The sequence below is a fragment of the Anoplopoma fimbria genome, chromosome 15 (genome assembly GCF_027596085.1).
Source record: "Anoplopoma fimbria isolate UVic2021 breed Golden Eagle Sablefish chromosome 15, Afim_UVic_2022, whole genome shotgun sequence".
In the NCBI taxonomy this organism is placed as follows: Eukaryota; Metazoa; Chordata; class Actinopteri; order Perciformes; family Anoplopomatidae; genus Anoplopoma; species Anoplopoma fimbria.
The window spans coordinates 22,328,684-22,347,429 of record NC_072463.1 but is presented as its reverse complement, the minus strand read 5'-3'; the positions used below and the strand labels follow the sequence as shown (position 1 = coordinate 22,347,429).

At 42.7% G+C, this 18,746-nt stretch overlaps 1 protein-coding gene across 1 annotated transcript; it reads right to left on the bottom strand.

Annotated features, from left to right (window-relative positions):
• Window positions 1-13,815: 13,815 nt before the first annotated feature.
• On the bottom strand, window positions 13,816-17,769 carry cmpk2 (cytidine monophosphate (UMP-CMP) kinase 2, mitochondrial). The gene is made up of 5 exons (XM_054614609.1): window positions 17,053-17,769; window positions 16,598-16,712; window positions 16,027-16,228; window positions 15,588-15,821; window positions 13,816-14,485 (listed from the first exon to the last, which is right to left on the bottom strand). Exons 1-5 carry the CDS (start codon window positions 17,641-17,643, stop codon window positions 14,365-14,367), a joined length of 1,263 nt encoding a protein of 420 aa, XP_054470584.1. The 5' UTR covers window positions 17,644-17,769; the 3' UTR covers window positions 13,816-14,364.
• Between the last annotated feature and the right edge of the window lie 977 nt (window positions 17,770-18,746).

The following is an 18,746-nucleotide window of genomic DNA, read 5'->3' as shown; positions in this document are numbered from 1 at the left end:
TGTGTGTGTGTGTGTGTGTGTGTGTGTGTGTGTGTGTGTGTGTGTGTGTGTGTGTACCATTACATACTGGCAATAATGCTGCTCACTTTGTGACTAAACATAGTGGTGAGTATGCAATACAGTGTGTGTGTGTGTGTGTGTGTGTGTGTGTGTGTGTGTGTGTGTGTGTGTGTGTGTGTGTGTGTGTGTGTGTGTGTGTGTGTGTGTGTGTGTGTGTGTGTGTGTGTGTATGAGTAGAGGGTACACTCTTTGCCAAAAGGCATTTCCTAATTTACTACCTGGCAATCCTCAGTGTGGAGGAAGCACGCCAACCAGGGATGCATAAATCTTTGTAACATACAGGTTATTGCTCTTTTTATGTTGAAATTCTGCTTGCCTTCGATTGTTACAAACAGTGTTTGCTTTAACAACACAATCTGTTCTACACAACCGCCATTTGTTTTATGGACTATATAAGTTTCCGAGTTACACTCACGAGCAAGAGACAGACAGCGAGAGAGATATAGCTGAGCATAATGAACTGCCTCCCTCCCCAATAATCTACAAAGTGACATCAGCACCATATTTAGAAGGGGAAAAAGTGAATTATGTAAAATGTCTGGCAGTTTTTCCCACCTCATATTGCCGTGGTAAATCATTAGAGATCATCATTGAGATTGCTGCTGCAAACACGAATGTTTCATAAATCTTTGTTTCTGTAATTGTGTGTTCATATGTGTATGATGGCAATGTGTGTGTATGTGTGTACGTGTGTTTGTATCATTATAGTAAACTCTAGTCTCAACGGACCTTCCTTAATGATGCTGACATGTCTGCCCATTTGGGGTCACTGTCTGCCAATTTGGGACCAGTTACATATAATTCTACTAAAATAAGTGTTTATGAAATCATTAGCTCTTTTCTGGGACATTTATTTCGCGTATCACAGGAGCAAACAGCAGTTTCTGAAGGTAATCTTCGATTTCACAATAACTTTTTATTCCACTGTATAAAAGCTATTCCCAGAATGCTCTGTAGCAATAATTGGAGAAAAAAGTAAAACAAGACTGACGCACTTGACAACGCTTGAACTTTTCTTCACCCTCTGTATCTATCATTGCTATAATATCTGCAGGCCTTATCCCAACACTTCCTAACGTGTTAGTGAAATGTCCATGACAGGTAGCCAAAACTTTGACACCTTTGTCTGCCGGACAAATATATGAAATGGGATTTAACCTTTATGAAATATTGTTTGGACATAAAATAAACTAGAAGGCCTTTCTGGATTACAGCCACAAGCAGCAGGGCGGGACCTCCGATTGTCATGCATGTCAACTTAAATATGTGCTGTGCCTCCTGACACAACCTAACAGTTCACACGTGTGTGCGCTCGTGTGGCAAGGCAACTGCTGTTAGGGCAGGTTTCCCAGTGTGTGTGTGTGTTGGGATTGTAGGACAGAGGAGAGGACGTTAGAGAAGAGAAGGATAAGGGCTGGTGAGGAAGGGAAAAGGGAGGGTGAAGGGCAGTAATGGGGTCAACCTCAAAGGTGAGGGCTATAATCCATCAGTAACCTTTCCTCCCACATACAGTCCTGTGCAGAGTATGCATCTGTACACACGCACATCAACACACTCACAGTGACGCACACACTCTCATGTAACCCCAGCATCGAACCCCCAGCCGAGCGTCTGTTGTTTGATGAAAACCAGAATGCCCCTCCAGATCACACAAATCCCTCTTTAACTTTCCAACAACTTTAGCATTGTAGGCCAGACTGTGTCTGTGTTGACAATATTTAATGCCCGAGGATTATCCCTTCAGAGTTCAACAAAGAATTTAGACCGCTGCCGTCTCACTGTTGGTTTACACAAGCTTTTGATGGATACCCCTGAATCTATTAACCAGCTGTGTACTGTAGGTGTAGCTGTACCCTCTGGAGTGCTGCATCACTCTTTAGTGCTCTGTAGTTTCATGTTAATTGTACCGAGCTCCGTCTTGGTGCCAGCTGGAATGGATGGAATATCCCGAGCTGTCATCATCAGGTTGTTCTTAAGTCCCAAAACCCAGAGTGATCATAATCAGTCAGTCTGCACTTTATTACTGAGCTGGAAATGCTAAAATGTTTGCTTCTCTTTTCTTCATTCACCAAATGAGATGTTCAACAAGTACACCCGACTGAGATCTGTGAAAGAGCGATGCCAGAAACAGTGGAAAGCCTCAAAAACCACAAGCTTTACGGTTTAAATTTAATTTTTAACACAGATCCCCTCTTTTCCTTTTAACAGCAAACTAAAGAGAATCACCCAAAATTCTTCCATACTGTTGGAATAATTCATTTTTTGTGGTTGCCACATTGCTTAAAGGGTGTACAGGCACTGAAACTTGGCTGGCCTTACAAGTGAGAGGAATGAGAGCTTTAAACCTCCGGCCAGGTTCTGCCTGGAACAAGGCAATCTCCTTCGCTCACAGAGCCTGCATTTTTAATGAGAACATCTGCTCCGGTGGCCCTCTGGTGGAACCAAGGCTTGCTTAATCACACAGTCGAGCCCCTCAAGTCCCTCGCAGTGGGATCTGCTGCTCAGTCCAGCGATCAGACAGAGCTTGCCACTTCGCACTAGAGCAGAGTACTGGTTGGGGGGGGGGGGCTGTGGATATTTGATGCAAAGAAAAATAAAAAATCTGTGTCAAGTGGAAGTTAAAACACAGCAGTCAAAGATCTGACTGAAAAGAGACAGTAGGGAGAGTTTGGGAGACACAGACAGAGGTCTATTAGTGTAATATATGTGCACTAGCCACAGCTTATGTCTCTCATTTGGGCCTCTATTCACACTTCCTGTCCCTGAAAACTGAGTTTTTCAAAAGCGTCCATGAGAGTGGATCAATTAGAAAAAGTTGGTGTATTATTATTGCATGGACTGGGAAAATGAAGCTTCTCTAAAATGTTGTCATATGGCTATTAGCTTACAGACATTGTGGCCTTTTCCATATACTGTAATAGCAACAGTAAGAACCTGTTTTTATTGCATCTTGCTTTCCATTCATATATTTCTGTGTCTGTTGTATGAGAACACAAGCATGAAAGAGTGTTGTGATCAAGTGACTTATTCCAGCAGTCCAGGGATGACTTTGTTGGTACAGTAGCTATTATGGCCCACAATCAAACCACCATTTCTAATTTATGATGAGTGAATAATCCACTGAACTCAGTCAGGGTTGTTAAAATGCAATACGATAAGCCTGAAACATGTTCTAATGAGCAAACTGTTACGATGCTGTTTCTCATCCTCAGTTGATAATATGATATTGTCTCTCTATTTTTAGCACGGTAATATAATTGAAAAGAGTTTAAGGCAGAGAAAGAGCTGTGTGCAGAAAATTATTGAGCTTGCTTATTCGAAATTGCACCAAATCTGCATTTTGAGACATTTATTTCAACTATTGAATGCAGCAAATTATCCTATATGTTGTCAGCTAATAACTTAATATTAAAAATATATAAGTATTAAAAATATGGGGTTAAAGATAACTAAAAATGCAAAACACATTTAATCTGCCATAGTATTAAAATCCTATTTCAATCAGCGCTGTAGGTCCTGTCATGTTTCTGCTTAGGAGGGGAATTTGAAAGTCTGAGTGTATGTGTGTGTGTGTGTGTGTGTGTGTGTGTGTGTGTGTGTGTGTGTGTGTGTGTGTGTGTGTGTGTGTGTGTGTGTGTGTGTGTGTGTGTGTGTGTGTGTGTGTGTTGCCACGCCCACATGCGTATCTTTGAACATGCATAGTCTAGAAGAGTGTGAATCAGTTTGTGATAGTGTGTTACTGCTGTGTCCCTGCATATCCATTATACAGTTATACTTGGGAATATGCATGTGTGCAGGTATATTGACTCATATGCATGTATGTGTGCACACAATTCTGCATGTGTGTGTGTGTGTGTGTGTGTGTGTGTGTGTGTGTGTATATAATAGCGACAGACAGAGTGACCCTCTTTGCACACTGAGCCCAGTGAAATATGAGCTGCTGAGATGCTTTGAGACTGCTAGCCTCTGGTTGAACCTCCAATGAGGCCCACCTCTGCCTCCACCACCACCAATTAGATAGCACCCATAATGCAACCTGAAAGATGCACTGAGCCTGGAAGCTTTATAAACATCCTCCCTGCACGTCTGCGACTGACACTCACAGCCTCGTCTCTTCTGCTCAACTTTGTGTGTGACTGTGTGTGTGAGTCTGAGTGTTGAGAGTGATAGATCATCCCTCCCAGGGATGCACTACCATCCTGACAATGAGTGTTATAGTCATTGCTCTCTCTCTCTCTCCTCTCTCTCTCCCTCTCTCTCTCTCTCTCTCCTCCTGACTACATTATCTTATCTGATTACTCTCTCAGCCGGGATGCTCAGACATACTGGAGACTGCAGTGTAATATAACATGCCTATATGACTTGTGGTTGCTACATGAGATATGCCACCACACGCATCATACCACCGGTAACATCAGACCTGTCTGCTTGCCTCTGAGACCTGACAGCTTCATTGTTATTAACCATACAGAAGAGCCCAGGCACAGACGGCCGGGCATATCAATGCTGCAGCAAAACTCAGTAATTACGCCGTAAATCAAAGCAATCTCCGGCCAAGCTCTGACCAATTTATTTGCAGACGTAGATTTAATGTACAGGGGGAGGTTGTCTTGCTCCGTGACTTGTGTACACCTCAGAACAGAATAAGGGACTAGCGGCAGCGTTCAAAGCACACTGTGCGTCAATGAATGATGCCTCCGCCTCATGCATCCCCCATATTTTCAGCTGAAAGATAGCTTTCCCAGCTTTGGATCATAAAGTGGCAGTGAAACTGTAGCTTGCCATCAGTATACAGCACTATTAAATAATCCACAGTGTTTTCAGTGGCCTGTGGGGACGACGAGGAGGATGGTATAAACATTAGAGTCGGGAACAGCCCTCCAGTAAGACTTTTTTATGCCATGTGAACAGGTGTGAACTCTGCCTCTCTGCTTTCAAACAATTGTTAGAAGTAATAAGAGACATCAAGTTTAGGATTCTGCTACAGGCTGCAACAAAACATTCTCCTTGAAGTATATCCAACTGATGGGTCTTCTTAATGCTGTATAATAACAGCTTGTGAATATCATCCTACAAATACTGTCTGAATTTTAAATAAACTTGGACAGCTTTGAGTCGTGTTGTTTGCATGTAGCTGACACACTTGCACACTTGCAAGGCGTAGCGCTTCATTGCATCAGACATGCTGTAAAGTAGAGGACTTAACTTTAAATGGGCCACCGTGTTGCACCAATCCATCATCCTCAGAGCAGTTCGGACCAGTTTGAGGTCAGGGAAAAGGATCAGTCATTTAGGGGGGCAGAAAATCGAGGTCAGAGGGAAAGAGGAGAGGGAATGTGAGAGGAGAGAGAGTGATAGAAAGACACGTACCTAGCACTCACATATACAGCCAGTGGTCCTCATTGTAGATACGTGTTCTCTTTACTGTGTAGATCAGTGTGGGTGGCCTGTCGTCAACTGTTTGATCAGTGCTGTGGATACGATGAGATGAATCAGAGTAAACTGGAGCTTTAAATTTCAAGTGAGGTTTCTGACATCAGATTTAATGAACTCAACTTTGGCTTGGATTTAAGAAAACAATATCATTTGTTCACAATATCATTTTCCAACATTTTTCTCCCAAGCTTACATGTCCCCGTCTTCAGCTCCAGACTGTGAAAGAACATTTTCTTTTGTGTAAAATAGATCATTTTCCATCTAATTTACCACCATTTGATCTCACCTCTCTTCATCTCTGTTTCTCTCTGCTCCTCTCTCTCTGTGATCGAGCCAAAGCATGCAGTAAATCCATCGCTTTTTGGCTGCTTCTCCCTGCTGATAGTTTCACAGGGTCCTGTACAACAAGTCAGGAAATAAAGAAAGATGAGATGAGACGGGGAAAGAGAGAGACAGAGAGAGGGTTTGGATACAACTAGAGATTAAAGAAAAACATGTGAAGATACAGAGGGACAGACAAGAGAGGGTTTTTTGGCCGAATAACATGGTGTCAGATTTTCCTGGAGAGCAGCACTGGGCTGACATGGCTGTAACAGAGAAATCCAATGGACCAGTGACTTTTCAAATTAACTGCTGCACTGCGCATATTAATCACACTAAGACTTTAACACCCTTAGGGTGTTTCAGTTACTTGCCTATTGGCGAGTATCCATGAACTACTTCAGTGTGGGAGTGTTGATCTGGAATTGGTTTGGATTACATATTAAAAATAGTTTGATGGTCAGTAGTCTTACACTCGATTATTACACCTCTATTTTAAACTGTTTTCAATTTAACTAGGTAATGTGTGAGTGTATGTGTTCCTGTTAGTGTGTGTACGTGTGTGTGTGTGTGTGTGTGTGTGTGTGTGTGTGTGTGTGTGTGTGTGTGTGTGTGTGTGTGTGTGTGTGTGTGTGTGTGTGTGTGTGTGTGTATGCTTCTGCAAGATAGGCCTATCCTTGTAATAGTATCTCTGCCTTTTGTTGCTAGACTTCCTTCAGGGTAACCCAGAGGTCAGCCTTTGTCATGTGTTTTTGAGATTTACCAGTCAAACTAGCCTTGAGCTCTTTAGAAAGAAATTACTCAATTGCTTTTGAACTAATACCATTTGTTTAATACTCTTTTGGATTGCTGGGCTATTGTAATAGAATACAACTCAATAGCTTCACTATGCAAGTGAACTCTAAAGTTGTATTTTAAACTAGAAATGTTGCCACACTTTAGGTGTTAAATACAAACTAAATTCTAAACCAAACAGAAGATACTTTCTTGCTAAACAGCAAAACCAAGAATGTAGTAATTACAGGACAAATGCCTCTGAGATACTAGAATTTGGAAAAGAAATCTTAGCTCTCTTACCTAAATATTTCACCCCCGTGAGTGCTTCTATACGTGCATATGGAGTGGAATACGCTGAAAAAATGCATAGTACATGCAAATACATACGATTTCTGTCTTTGGGCAAAATCTACACTCTTTTAAATTAGCTGACTCCTCCACAGATCCCCTGAACACATTTCAGAAAATTATTTTTTAAAGACAACAACAAGTCATTAAAATGAAAGATCATTTTATATTCACTCTTTATTCTTCTCCATTGCTCTGCTTTGAGAGCACTTTAATTTAGGTGGAGAAGTGAAAACCTTCAGGGGCGCTGTGTGTGTGTGTGTGTGTGTGTGTGTGTGTGTGTGTGTGTGTGTGTGTGTGTGTGTGTGTGTGTGTGTGTGTGTGTGTGTGTGTGTGTGTGTGTGTGTGTGTGTTTGTGTGTGTGTTCATAAGACAGTCTGTCCTTCGCTCATATTAGTGTTAATGATGCATCATTCAAAACTCCTACACAACTTGACAGCATCATGAATTTTTAATAAGTGTATACTATTGTCACCATATATCACAATTACCATTCATACTATACAGTATATAAGCAGGATAGGAAGCACAAACTAAAAGAAATCTTTTTTATCTGTGTTTGAGTTTAAGTTTTGTTTTGGGCTTTTTTTGTTGCTTTTTTAGGTGAGGATGATAACAATGATATCATAGCAAACCTCTGCTCCGGTGGCCCTTAGGTGGAACCACGGCTTGCTTCATCACACAGTCGAGCCCCTAAATGAGAAGTTGATCTACAGAAAGATAAGTATTTGAAAGCAATACAGAGCCATATTGCATTATGCTTCATTATATTTCTATATTTTAAATCGTCACCTGGTGCCTAAATTTAGTTTTCCCTTACATAAATAAAGACATTTCCACCATACATGGGTGCAGAAAAATCACCAGAGTACAGGAAATGAAGTCTTTGACCCCTATAGGACCCCCAGAGACCCCCCCACTTAATATGTGTTTCCCCCGAGTGTTGAAAAAAAAACTACGTCCTTGACTATATCAACCCATGCTTAAGCTTGAATGTTCTAAAGGCGCTAAGTGACAGTTGCTTCCTACAGTATTTCTAACAAGACAACTTTTAGGAGAAGCACAACCCACCTAAGTCTAACTCAAACATGATGGTGCATCTGATAGGCAGCATTAATCATCTCCCTGCTACAGAGCTATATAGTAGGCCTCTCCATCTTGGCCCGGAGGAGACATCAAACGTACTCTCCCTGCCCGCCTGCCTACTGTTTCCCCTGGAGAGGCAGAGATGGGTTAGAGAGTGGAGACTGGCCTCTGGTAGTGCAACTCTCTGTGGAGTCCATATTGATTACACCTGCCACTGGCGGCTAGCTGGAGCTGTGTACTCTGACAGCTGGCAGCACAGGGTGAGATGGATAACTGCTCCAGCCAGGCTCTAGCCAGCTACATCATCACTTGGCTCCGTAGAGGGTGTTTGGAAGGCAAGATGTTTTTTTTTTTTTTCTTTTCTTCTTTTTGTGTCACCGGTGCAGTTTTAGTTCACCTCTTACAACAGGGTTTACCTGCGTGGAACTGTTTTTAGCTCAAGTCTTGTTTCCCAACAGTGAGGTTTCTTATGTTTCTGTCATTGGCACTGTAAATCGTCGGAGGCTCAAGCAGTTGTATTTATTTTGTATGTTTTAATGGCCTCAAACACTGAAATCTGTAACAATAATATATATTCTCCATATGATATTCTACACATGTTTAACCAAAGGCTTAGTTCCTACATTTTTCTTATCAGAGATGGACATTGGTAGTGCTTCAAAGTGAGTAAGTATGAGACTTGTGCAAACATTTCTATCGGGCCCTGAGGACTGCTCGCTAAACTCTGTTTAGGCAGCAGGAGGAGTGACTTGTGGGAAGAGTTGGGAGCTAAAGCCAGTGTGAATCCTTTCCCCCTGTTAGCTCGCAGTCCCCCCTGTAGGCTGCTGGGTATATGGTGTTGATTATGGAGATGAGCGGCTATAAACTCAAAATTTTCTGAGGTGCAGTGAGAAGACTTTAAAGGCAAATGCCTCATCTCTCTCACAGGAGAGCCATAGAGTGAGCGAGCTTAATGGGTGTAGAGGGATTGAGATGGCTTAGTCAGGATAAGGAATTGGGATCTAGCGGTATGTTTCTCTCATTTGTGTCTCTCTCCCTCTCCCTCCTCTTCTCTCTCTATCACTGTCTGTTTTCACACCCCAAAGGCCTTATTTACAATCCTTTACCTCTCACACGGCAGTCTGTGACAGCCGAAATTAAACACCAAATCCCTGGTCATCTGGTTTAAGAAAATGCACTCATGAATTTACAATAGACCCTCAATATCAGCAAGCTTTTGGTACACTGGGTTAACAGCGTTAAAATTAAAAAGTAATTTGATATATGACAGTAATTGGTGCACATTTACAGAGTTGTTCCACTGAAGTTGAGCAAACATTTGCTCTGCTTAATGATTCATATTCCTCACCCTCTTTGTCAGTCTGTGCATTGTAATTTCTTCTTTCCCTGCAAGCGCGGCTTCCCCCAACCGCTACGCATCTGTCCTTAGTAGTGCTCATCAAAGACCAGAGGCTCCCCCGACACCAGTACAAGAATCCAGGATCAAGTTGCTCTACTTTTATTTGTGTGTATTGCTGTGTGTTTAAATATCTTCTTGCGATCTGAGAGCTTAGTCTGTTTTGACCCAGCCATTAGTTCTGTGGTAGAGACCACAAAAAAAGCAGACCTCTGTGTCTCATGAGAGATCAAATCAAGGATTAAGACCAGAGATAGAGGGAGGCAGAGAGTCAGTCAGTTTAGTTATTTCGAGAGTCAGTCGGCCTCTTGCTTGTCAAGCAAGTAGCTTCTCAGCTGTCTGCTGATGCCAGATGAAGTAGGAGACATGCCTAAGCATTAATGGAACTGAAACAAAAATAAACCATTTTCAAGTATAAAAAAAAACATATGCACACACACACAGCTGCATAGAACTTGGCAGTGTTGCCTTTGATTTATTCCTCTGGGGGAAGAAGAACGGTATTTGTGTGTTTGGAAGAGGGGGAAAAAAAAACATGGCACACAAGGAACATTCCAAGTTCGCCACAGGAAATCAATTTATTTGAGAGGGCAGCCAGGCTAAAAATAGGGAAGCCCCAAACAATAGAGTTGGAATTAATTGCCCAGATTTTCTGAGAAGGCAAGAAGCCTCCAGAGAGCCAAAGTTTGTTCTCTGTCTTGTTTCATATGTGTGTTATGGAAATATTAGTCTGGTCTAGCTGTCATGTTGTTTTGTTTTTGGCATATTTCTGCGTGTTTGCAGCTGTCAAAACAGAACTGAATTCTCAATCATTTTCTTCCCTCATATGACGACTTACCACTTGTCAACACTACTGCCAGCTGCCTTATTTGACAGGATATGATGATTTATCACAAGTTCTCCACAGTAAATAGACAATAACGGTTTTGTCACACTCCACCGACTTCTAACTGGGTTTTCGGGGAGTGTGTGAGGGAGTGCTGTAGGGGCCTTATGGGGGCTGATGTGCCGTTTTTAATGAGATCTCACAGCAGTGTTTAAATATTTAACTGTTCCTGGTGAAGCCTCCCCAACAGCCGCCAGGCAAAAACTGGTGGGTTTTCATGCAATCATCACTGACTATACAGCACCTATCCCCTGAAAACATCAGAAAATAAGCACAGGCTGAATATATAATGGCATCCTGAATATACAGCCTGCTGTGCCTTATACACGCACCTATCGACAGAGATGCTGTCTTTCCCCCTGCAAATAGGTATTCACACACCATGACAAAGGGTAAGCATGGTGATGAAAAGCTGTTGAATTATACATGTTTTTGATGGGATATTTTCAAAACTTTATTTTTTCCCCCCCTGAACAAAGTAATTCCCCCATCTCTGCCTCGCTTTTGCCTTTTCCACCACATTTTGAGCTTTGCTGTATGCTTTTCGACAAACATTTCACCACCAGTCAGTTCAACTCCTGCACTCTCCGTGCTTTTACATCCCACCACCCGTCATTCACAGAGAATGGGGCTGCGGTGTCTGCTACCACCTGCTGTGTTCAGAGGGAGGTGTGGAAGTGCTGTGCATGCATGAGGTTTGTTTATGTGAGCAACTATGGAAGTGTGTGAGGGGGAAAGGTTGAAGTTTGGCCTGGTTGGATGAAATTTGGGTATGAGTGTTGGTCATGAGAAGTGATATTATTATTATTATTATTTGTGATCATGTACTTACATTTAGTCAACTGGATAACTTAAACTCAATATAATCTGATTATTTCCTCTGGATCTTGTTTAAAAGTCTTCAAAATATGGGGGTTACTTGAGTAGGCTATTTTAATCTTGGGTTCTTAATGCCCTTCTTAACACATTTGGGAATTTTGTTTATGCAGACACTGCGTTTTAATCAGATTTTTCTAATCCAATTTGGTGTAATGCCTTTACACACCAACCCCTGGCAGTTGTTTGGGATGTTAAGGAGGTTGGTGAATATTTAGGAAAGACCTCGGATGGTATTGGAAGCTGCTCGGGGAATGCTACATACTGTATTTGGGGGTGAGGATAGTGTTTGGGAAATACGTTGTACCTGCCAGCTGGAGGAATCTGGAGGGACTTGAGCTCACAGATGAGCATCCGCAGCATCCCCCTTCACTCACGCCTGCCCCCCCTCCCTCTATCCACCATCCTCTCCTCCTCGTCCCTCTTTTATCCCCCTCCCCCACTCAGACAGCCCATCCCTGCCTGTCTAGCTAACTCAGCTCTCCCAAAATCCACCATCATATCCAGCTACTGCTCTGAGGTCCCACTGATTGAAGGGAGCGTTATTAGCCCCTGCTAACCTGCTTATTCTCTGTGTAAAATGTTGTTTATTTGACAAGGGATGTATATAGATATTGCTGTAGGGTCTTTTAGAGTTTGGCAGACACTTGGTGCCAAATCATATGCATGACTCCTCTTGCCATGCCGCTTCATGTGGCTGCCAAGTGAGGCCCACTGGGGTCTTTGCCAGGGGACCCAGACTACGATTCAACCCCCACCCCGCTCCCCACCCGACCACGCTCCTAACACACACGCATACATAAAAACACCTTGTGCATCCCCGGTGCCCTCGCTCCCTCCCCCAACCTGTACCAGGCCTATGCCCTCCCTTCCACCCCTACCCCCTCAGTCTCCACACTCATTATTAATGATCTGAGGGACAGCTTTCATTTGATCTATTACTTAGGATGGGACGGCGGCTGCTGTGCTGCTGCATCCCTGCTGGATCTTTAATTATTTCATGGAGGGCTTTCCTCCTCTCTGCTGCTCCTTCTCTGTTGTGCAGATGAAATATTGAAGTTGAGGAGTGTAGTGCAAAGTGGCCCCATACAGGGAGAGGTGTGTGTGTGTGCATGTGTGCTGTGTACTGTATATTTGTGTGTATGGACATGTGTGTGTAAGGCTGAGCTCCTCCTGACGTTTTGTTTTTTTCCACTAATGTCTTTTGGACTTTTATCTTGTGACTTCAGTAGTGAGGTCACAGATTGGAAGCAGATTGCATTTGTTATTAACTGTTTTTCCTCAACTTCCAAACACGGATATTCAATGTGAGAGTTGTTGTTATTCTTAAGACCCCTGGAGTATATCCTGGCTATCTGACAAAAACAACTCCTAAATGTTTCAACATGGAAAGCACTGTTAACAAATGTAAAGAGAATAATTTTAGCGCATGTGTAATGTGCTGTGATTATGGGCCATTAACGTAATTTTACAGTAGCGTTTAGGGGCAGTCATGGCGTGATATCACCACTCACTTTGTGTTGCCAAGAATAGCAAAGCATAACATCTGACATGGAAATATGTCCGACACCACAGACACACACAGCTTTGCATTCAGGCATGATATATGGGGTAATTCCTAATTGCTTTGCTCTCCTACTTCATAAATTTTGGACTCTCTTGAGAGAGAAAGAACTGTGTTAATGGCAATCAACATTCCACACAGCTCTGTGCTACATTCATTTTGTGTCATACAACACATCCACATTGTCACCAGGAAGCTGAGGGCCTATGAATTCAATAAACCCTTCTGAGATACTTACCTCATGTAGGAATCCATACACCATAAACATAATGACACCTTATTTTAGTTTATGTGATTACATGTGATGCTATGATTTGCATCCACAGCACCTCTCCACTCAGTAAAACATTGGATTGCCGTAATTGGTAGTAGGAGTAATCCATGCACTTATGTGGGGGAGCACTGGAATGACATTGATATACAGCACTCCATTAATTGCCATATGAATAGGGTCTGCAGTGGTTGGCGCTCTGCTGATGCATCACAGTAAAAGAGATGGGTCACTCTGTCTTCTCCAGCCTGCAGCTTTGCCAAGATCATAATTACTAAAACCTCCAATTAATCTTCCCATCACATAGGCCAAATATACACTTCCTCCCTATATATTTGTATGAGTTAAAGTATATGCTCTTAGTAAATGTGCAGGCTTGTGTGTGTGTGTGTGTGTGTGTGTGTGTGTGTGTGTGTGTGTGTGTGTGTGTGTGTGTGTGTGTGTGTGTGTGTGTGTCTGTGTGTGTGTTTACACAAGTAGGAGTGCAAATGTACATTTATGTGTGCACACTTGTGCCTGCGCCCATGAGGACATGAAGTACAAACAACCCTATATGTTCTCAGTGAACTCTACAGCTCCACTGTGAGCCACACAGGTTATCAATACAAGTGGCATCAGTTGTGTCAATATCACACTGTTGCCATGTGCAGTGAACTGCAAAAAGGACTCTTATATTGTAAAAAAAACATTGTGTTCACAGAAAGTTCAGATGCACTTATGTACGCACATACTTTTTGTATATCTTCTTTGGTAGGCTTATGTAAGATGTGTTCACTCAATGAGAGACCCCCAAACAGATATTTAGTTCATTTTCTTTTAATTTGAAACTTTTTTCTAAAGTGTTTTATCTGAATTTAAATTGGATCCTCTTTCAATGTTTTCATTCTTATGGGTCTATTCTATATTTTGAGATTGGTTTGTGTGCCTAAATGAAATCCAACTCGATGGTACTTCTATAAATGTGACCATCCATTTCCTCCGTGTCGATCCAAATACAAGTGATAGTCAATAAGTGTGGCTACACTGTGTCTCACTTCTGTGAGGTCACAACAGCAGTTACTGTAAGTGCACACTTCTTGACAATATTTGTATGTGTGTGTGTCTGTTAATATCAGTGCATGTGTGTGTGTCTACATGAATATGTATTTCTGATTGTAGCATACAGTTCTGGCCCCTGGCCATTTAACCTTTACTCATTCTGAAAAGAATCTCTTCTCCACACTCCAATCTGGCCACAATTCCTCCTCCTGGTGCATTCACAAGACCTTACTGGCACCCAGTGGTGACAGGTGGTACTGCACCCACTTGATGCTGGGTCGACAGCAGGGGAGATGGAGAACTGTTTACAAGTGGCATTTGCCCCTAATTAAAAGCAGCACTTGCTGGAGCACTTGGTCTGCAGAAGGACTAGCATCCACAGCGACACATGCTGGGCCACTGATCCTCTGGTAAGCCTTCTCCACTCTGCAGACACACACAAACACCTTGGTCAACAAGTGAAGAGAATAAGCATATAAACACAGCAAATGACACTTTACATTACACGGAATAATCGTTTTTTTTCAGGACAACTTTGAGTATTTTGACTGATCCCAGTTTTAGTGAACAGTGAGAAGAGTGATAAAAGGCACAACATGTGAGAAATTTACTATGAGAAACAACACAGATGGCTCAGAGCGCAGCCATTTCCTGAGACAAATGAAGAATCGTCCTTGTTATAATGATTGACCAAGTCTGCAGAATCTCTCACTCTCTCAGCAGCAGACAGTCGACTCCCACCGTTTTCTAATTCTGCTGGCCCAACATCTGGCCATCCCGTGTGGAAAGGCCATTACGTCAGGACAGGGGATGAATGAAAGTAGCCATCGACCTGTCTGCGAGGCGACTATCTGGGCAGGCAGTGCCTTGCGAGTTTTGACCAGCTTAATGGAGCACAACAGCTCAGCAACTAATCACCTGTTCTTTCTCATCAGCTGCTTCCCCCACGGGACATCAATTGATTGTTAAGTGTTTGATGGATCAGACTGAGACTGAGCTGACCTGACTCGGTGGAACGTGCAGTACAGTTTGTAGCCCGTCTGTGGTTTCGTGTTTTCACACTTCACAGAGAACTTTTTTCATCACAGACTGTAGAACATTTGTCCACACATGTCACATCGCTAAGTGTGTCTACTGTGTATTTTTTTTCTCTCTCTCTGTGTCATTACCCACTCTGTGTAACATATAGCAGTACAACCATACTGGCCCCCAGTCAGATTAAAAGTGTGCATAGAATGCATGTGTGCACATTTGGTCTTTATCGCAAAACTGAGCTTTTTTTTCTTCTTCCCTGTTTTGTATGACTGTAAATATAATATCTCTGGGTTTTCGACTTTTGTTGCACATAAATAGTTTGAAGATATAACCTTTTTTACTATGACATTTCGTAAAACACAATAGATTAATCAAAAAAGCATTTATTAGATTAATTGTTGATGTAAATAATTAGCCCTACCATATATTTTAAATGACTCAAACATGTATGTTCCTACACATATGTTATTTGCACATCATTTAAATATCTTACTTGAGTCTGAAAAGCTTATTTTGGTCCAGCTCCTGCTCCTCTTCCGTCTTTCCTTGACCTCTGTCCCTCAGTCTCCTCTTCCTCTCCTCAGGGTCCAGGGTGAGTAAGACCACCAGGCTGGGCTGGAGCAGGTCACTGGGCCAACAGTAAACCTCCGAGCCCTCTGCCGGAAGGTTGCACACTTGACCGCTCACTGCTGTGGCAATGGCATACGCTGCTGTGCTGTGCCAGAATCTAGGGACAGATAATAGATGGAAGACTGAAAGGTGAACTATGGATTGATGGATGATCAGGTAACTTGCGTGTGGAGTGGGAGATTGAAAATTTAAATTGAATTGTAGGTCTAGATCTCAGTGGAATGTATCTATAGTCCCCTCTGTTTTGAAACAGGTCACACACAACAGGCCAACAACACCTGCAACATTTCGGCTGTCTTTACCTGTCAACGATGACAGGTGTCCTCATGGCCTCCTGGCCTATTTGTTCTGCTGTGATGTAGTTCCCCAGAGCATAGAAGGCCCTGCGGATGAGGGGCGGCTCCTGATCAAAGCGGGGCCTCATGGGGGACAGGCACTGGGGAGGGGACCGTAAAAGAGAGGCCCCTAGAGCGTCCCTCAGAGATTCAGTCAGAGTGGTTTTACCTGAGTGAGGAAAGAATCAGTCGCATACAAAGAAGAAACACAACGACTAGGAGAGTTTTCAAAGGACAAATAGAAGAATTTATGATATTTTTCTTTTCTAAATGTAATAATAAACCTGAAAACGCCCATCCTACCTACGTTTCATGGTTGAGGTTTCATGAGGTTTGCAAAGAGTATTAGATGAGCGAGCTCTTCAATAAACCATTTTCACAGTGCTGTAACTTTGCTGAGGTCATGACACATGATATTCCATTAGGCGAAGCTCACTGGCAGATAATGGCTTTAGCAGAGAACAACTGGCCATCACTTTAGCGAGACATCTATACATCAAACTGATCCCGTATTTATTTATGAGGTAATGGCACTAACCTGTGGCATCCAGGCCCTCTATGACAATAACAGGGAAGTCTGGTTTACTTCTGGCCGCCGCTCTGCTGGGCAGCAGCTCCAGCACAGACAGCGCCTCTGGGATGATGTCACCACACTGCAGAACAGACAAGATCAGTTTGCTGCTGTGAGAGGAGGCAGGAGGGAGTCATGGACTGTTGTGCGCATGGACACACACACACACACACACACACACACACACACACACACACACACACACACACACACACACACACACACACACACACACACACACACACACACTACTGTGGGCCACTTGGCACTGATAGATAAATTAAAGCATTAAGAGCCTCGTTGGGCCACGCTGCTATACCCTCTTCTACCACAAGAGGGTGCCAATTTGCCATGTCTCGCCACACAATTTGTTTTTATCATTGTAGAACAGGCAGGTCACATCATAATGAGACTATAATAACCTTTTTTAGAACGTCACAGGCCTCCTCAAAACTGTAGAAAACATCAGAGTTGATGATGTTGAGTGTTGATGGGTGATATTCTGGCTCTTCTGAGGGTACCACATAGTGATCCTTTGACATTTCTGTCGTTGGGCTGTCTGCATGAGACCACAGATGCTGAGTCCACAGCCGGTCGTCCTCACACTTTGAGTATGAACACACAAACACCGGATCATGCTGTGATAAATCTCTCAAAAGTCGCTCTGTCGGGGATGAACTCTCGGAGGTATCTTTTAAAAAGTACCCCTTTAAGAGAGAACCCCTGACATTTGGCAGAAATGACGACATGGAGGACAGATGACACTGTGGAGGCAAGTCTCGCAGCAATGTGTCTTTCAGCTCCGCGTAGAACTTGGCACGTCTGATTCTGTCGCCGCTGCAGACGAGGAGAGAGTAGCACCTTGCGTTGTTCTGGACCTCTCTGAACACCCGTGGAGCTTCTTCTCCTCGGTGCTTTTCTCGAGTTGCAAAGTAGAAGGCTGCTCCATCCAGCTCCACTGCAAAAACACGAGAGGACCAGTGAGGAATGAGGGCCATTGTGCGCCGTGCCATTTTCTGATCGGTTTCCAACCTTGTCTAGTAACAGCCGACCCACTGCGAGGCTATCCCATAAACACCACTGCGAGGCTATCCCATAAACACCACTGCGAGGCTATCCCATAAACACCACTGCGGGGAAAACGAAACCTACAGCCCCTTGACTGAGAAAACGAAACTGATGCTATCAAACGGGTGGTGCAAGTTGATAGTGATCCTCTTTGCTCTAAGTTTTGTTTATTGAAAAGTCTGAGTCACGAACATAAATAGTTGCTGGATGTGTCACAGTATTGGTGTGTCTGTGGCATCACATAACCAGGTGTGGCATTTAGGGACTGATGCATGATAGATGTTGGAATAAAATAAATTGACAGTATTTCATATAATATTCAGACGTGCTAAAGACAAGCCAAGAATGCTTTTTGTTTTGCACTTATCCTATTCGTAGTAGTTTGTAGCACTTGTTATATTCGGATTAGTCTGTTGCAATTATTGTTTTCGTATTAATTTGCCTCTGCACTATACTTTTGCTCTGGTTTATGCTTTAAGATGCTTGTTTAAGAAAGGAGATGCACTTATGACTTCTGGTGACTAGTAGTTCTCTTGAATACCTATGTTGAATACACTTCCTGTAAGTCTATTTGGATAAAAGTGTCTGCTAAATGACTGTAATGTAATGTAATGTAATGTAATGTAATGCAGACTCACGCATGGAATAACTGAAAGAACATCAACAGACCACCCTCTACAAACATGCATTTGACAACTTTGATCCTGTTTTAAAAAGTCACCGAAAGCATTGTGACAACTGACGCATTGTTTTTGGCCTGCAGTAATACAAGTTATACTGCATTACTGATTTTCAACAACATCCCTCTGAACACCCCCCCATGCAGGACACCCTGGCAGCTCTGTGCAGCTCCTTCACATTACACTGTGCAATAATAGTTAAAATAGTTAAAATAAAAAATCTGTCTGTAAATATAATATTTCAGTCATTGTTGTTTTTCTACTGTTTTTTTTTTTATTGCTTATTTATAATACTTGGGGGTTTTTTATTTTCATTTTTTATTTTTTATCTTGTCTTCTTCTACTATGTCTCTTGTGTGCACTTTACT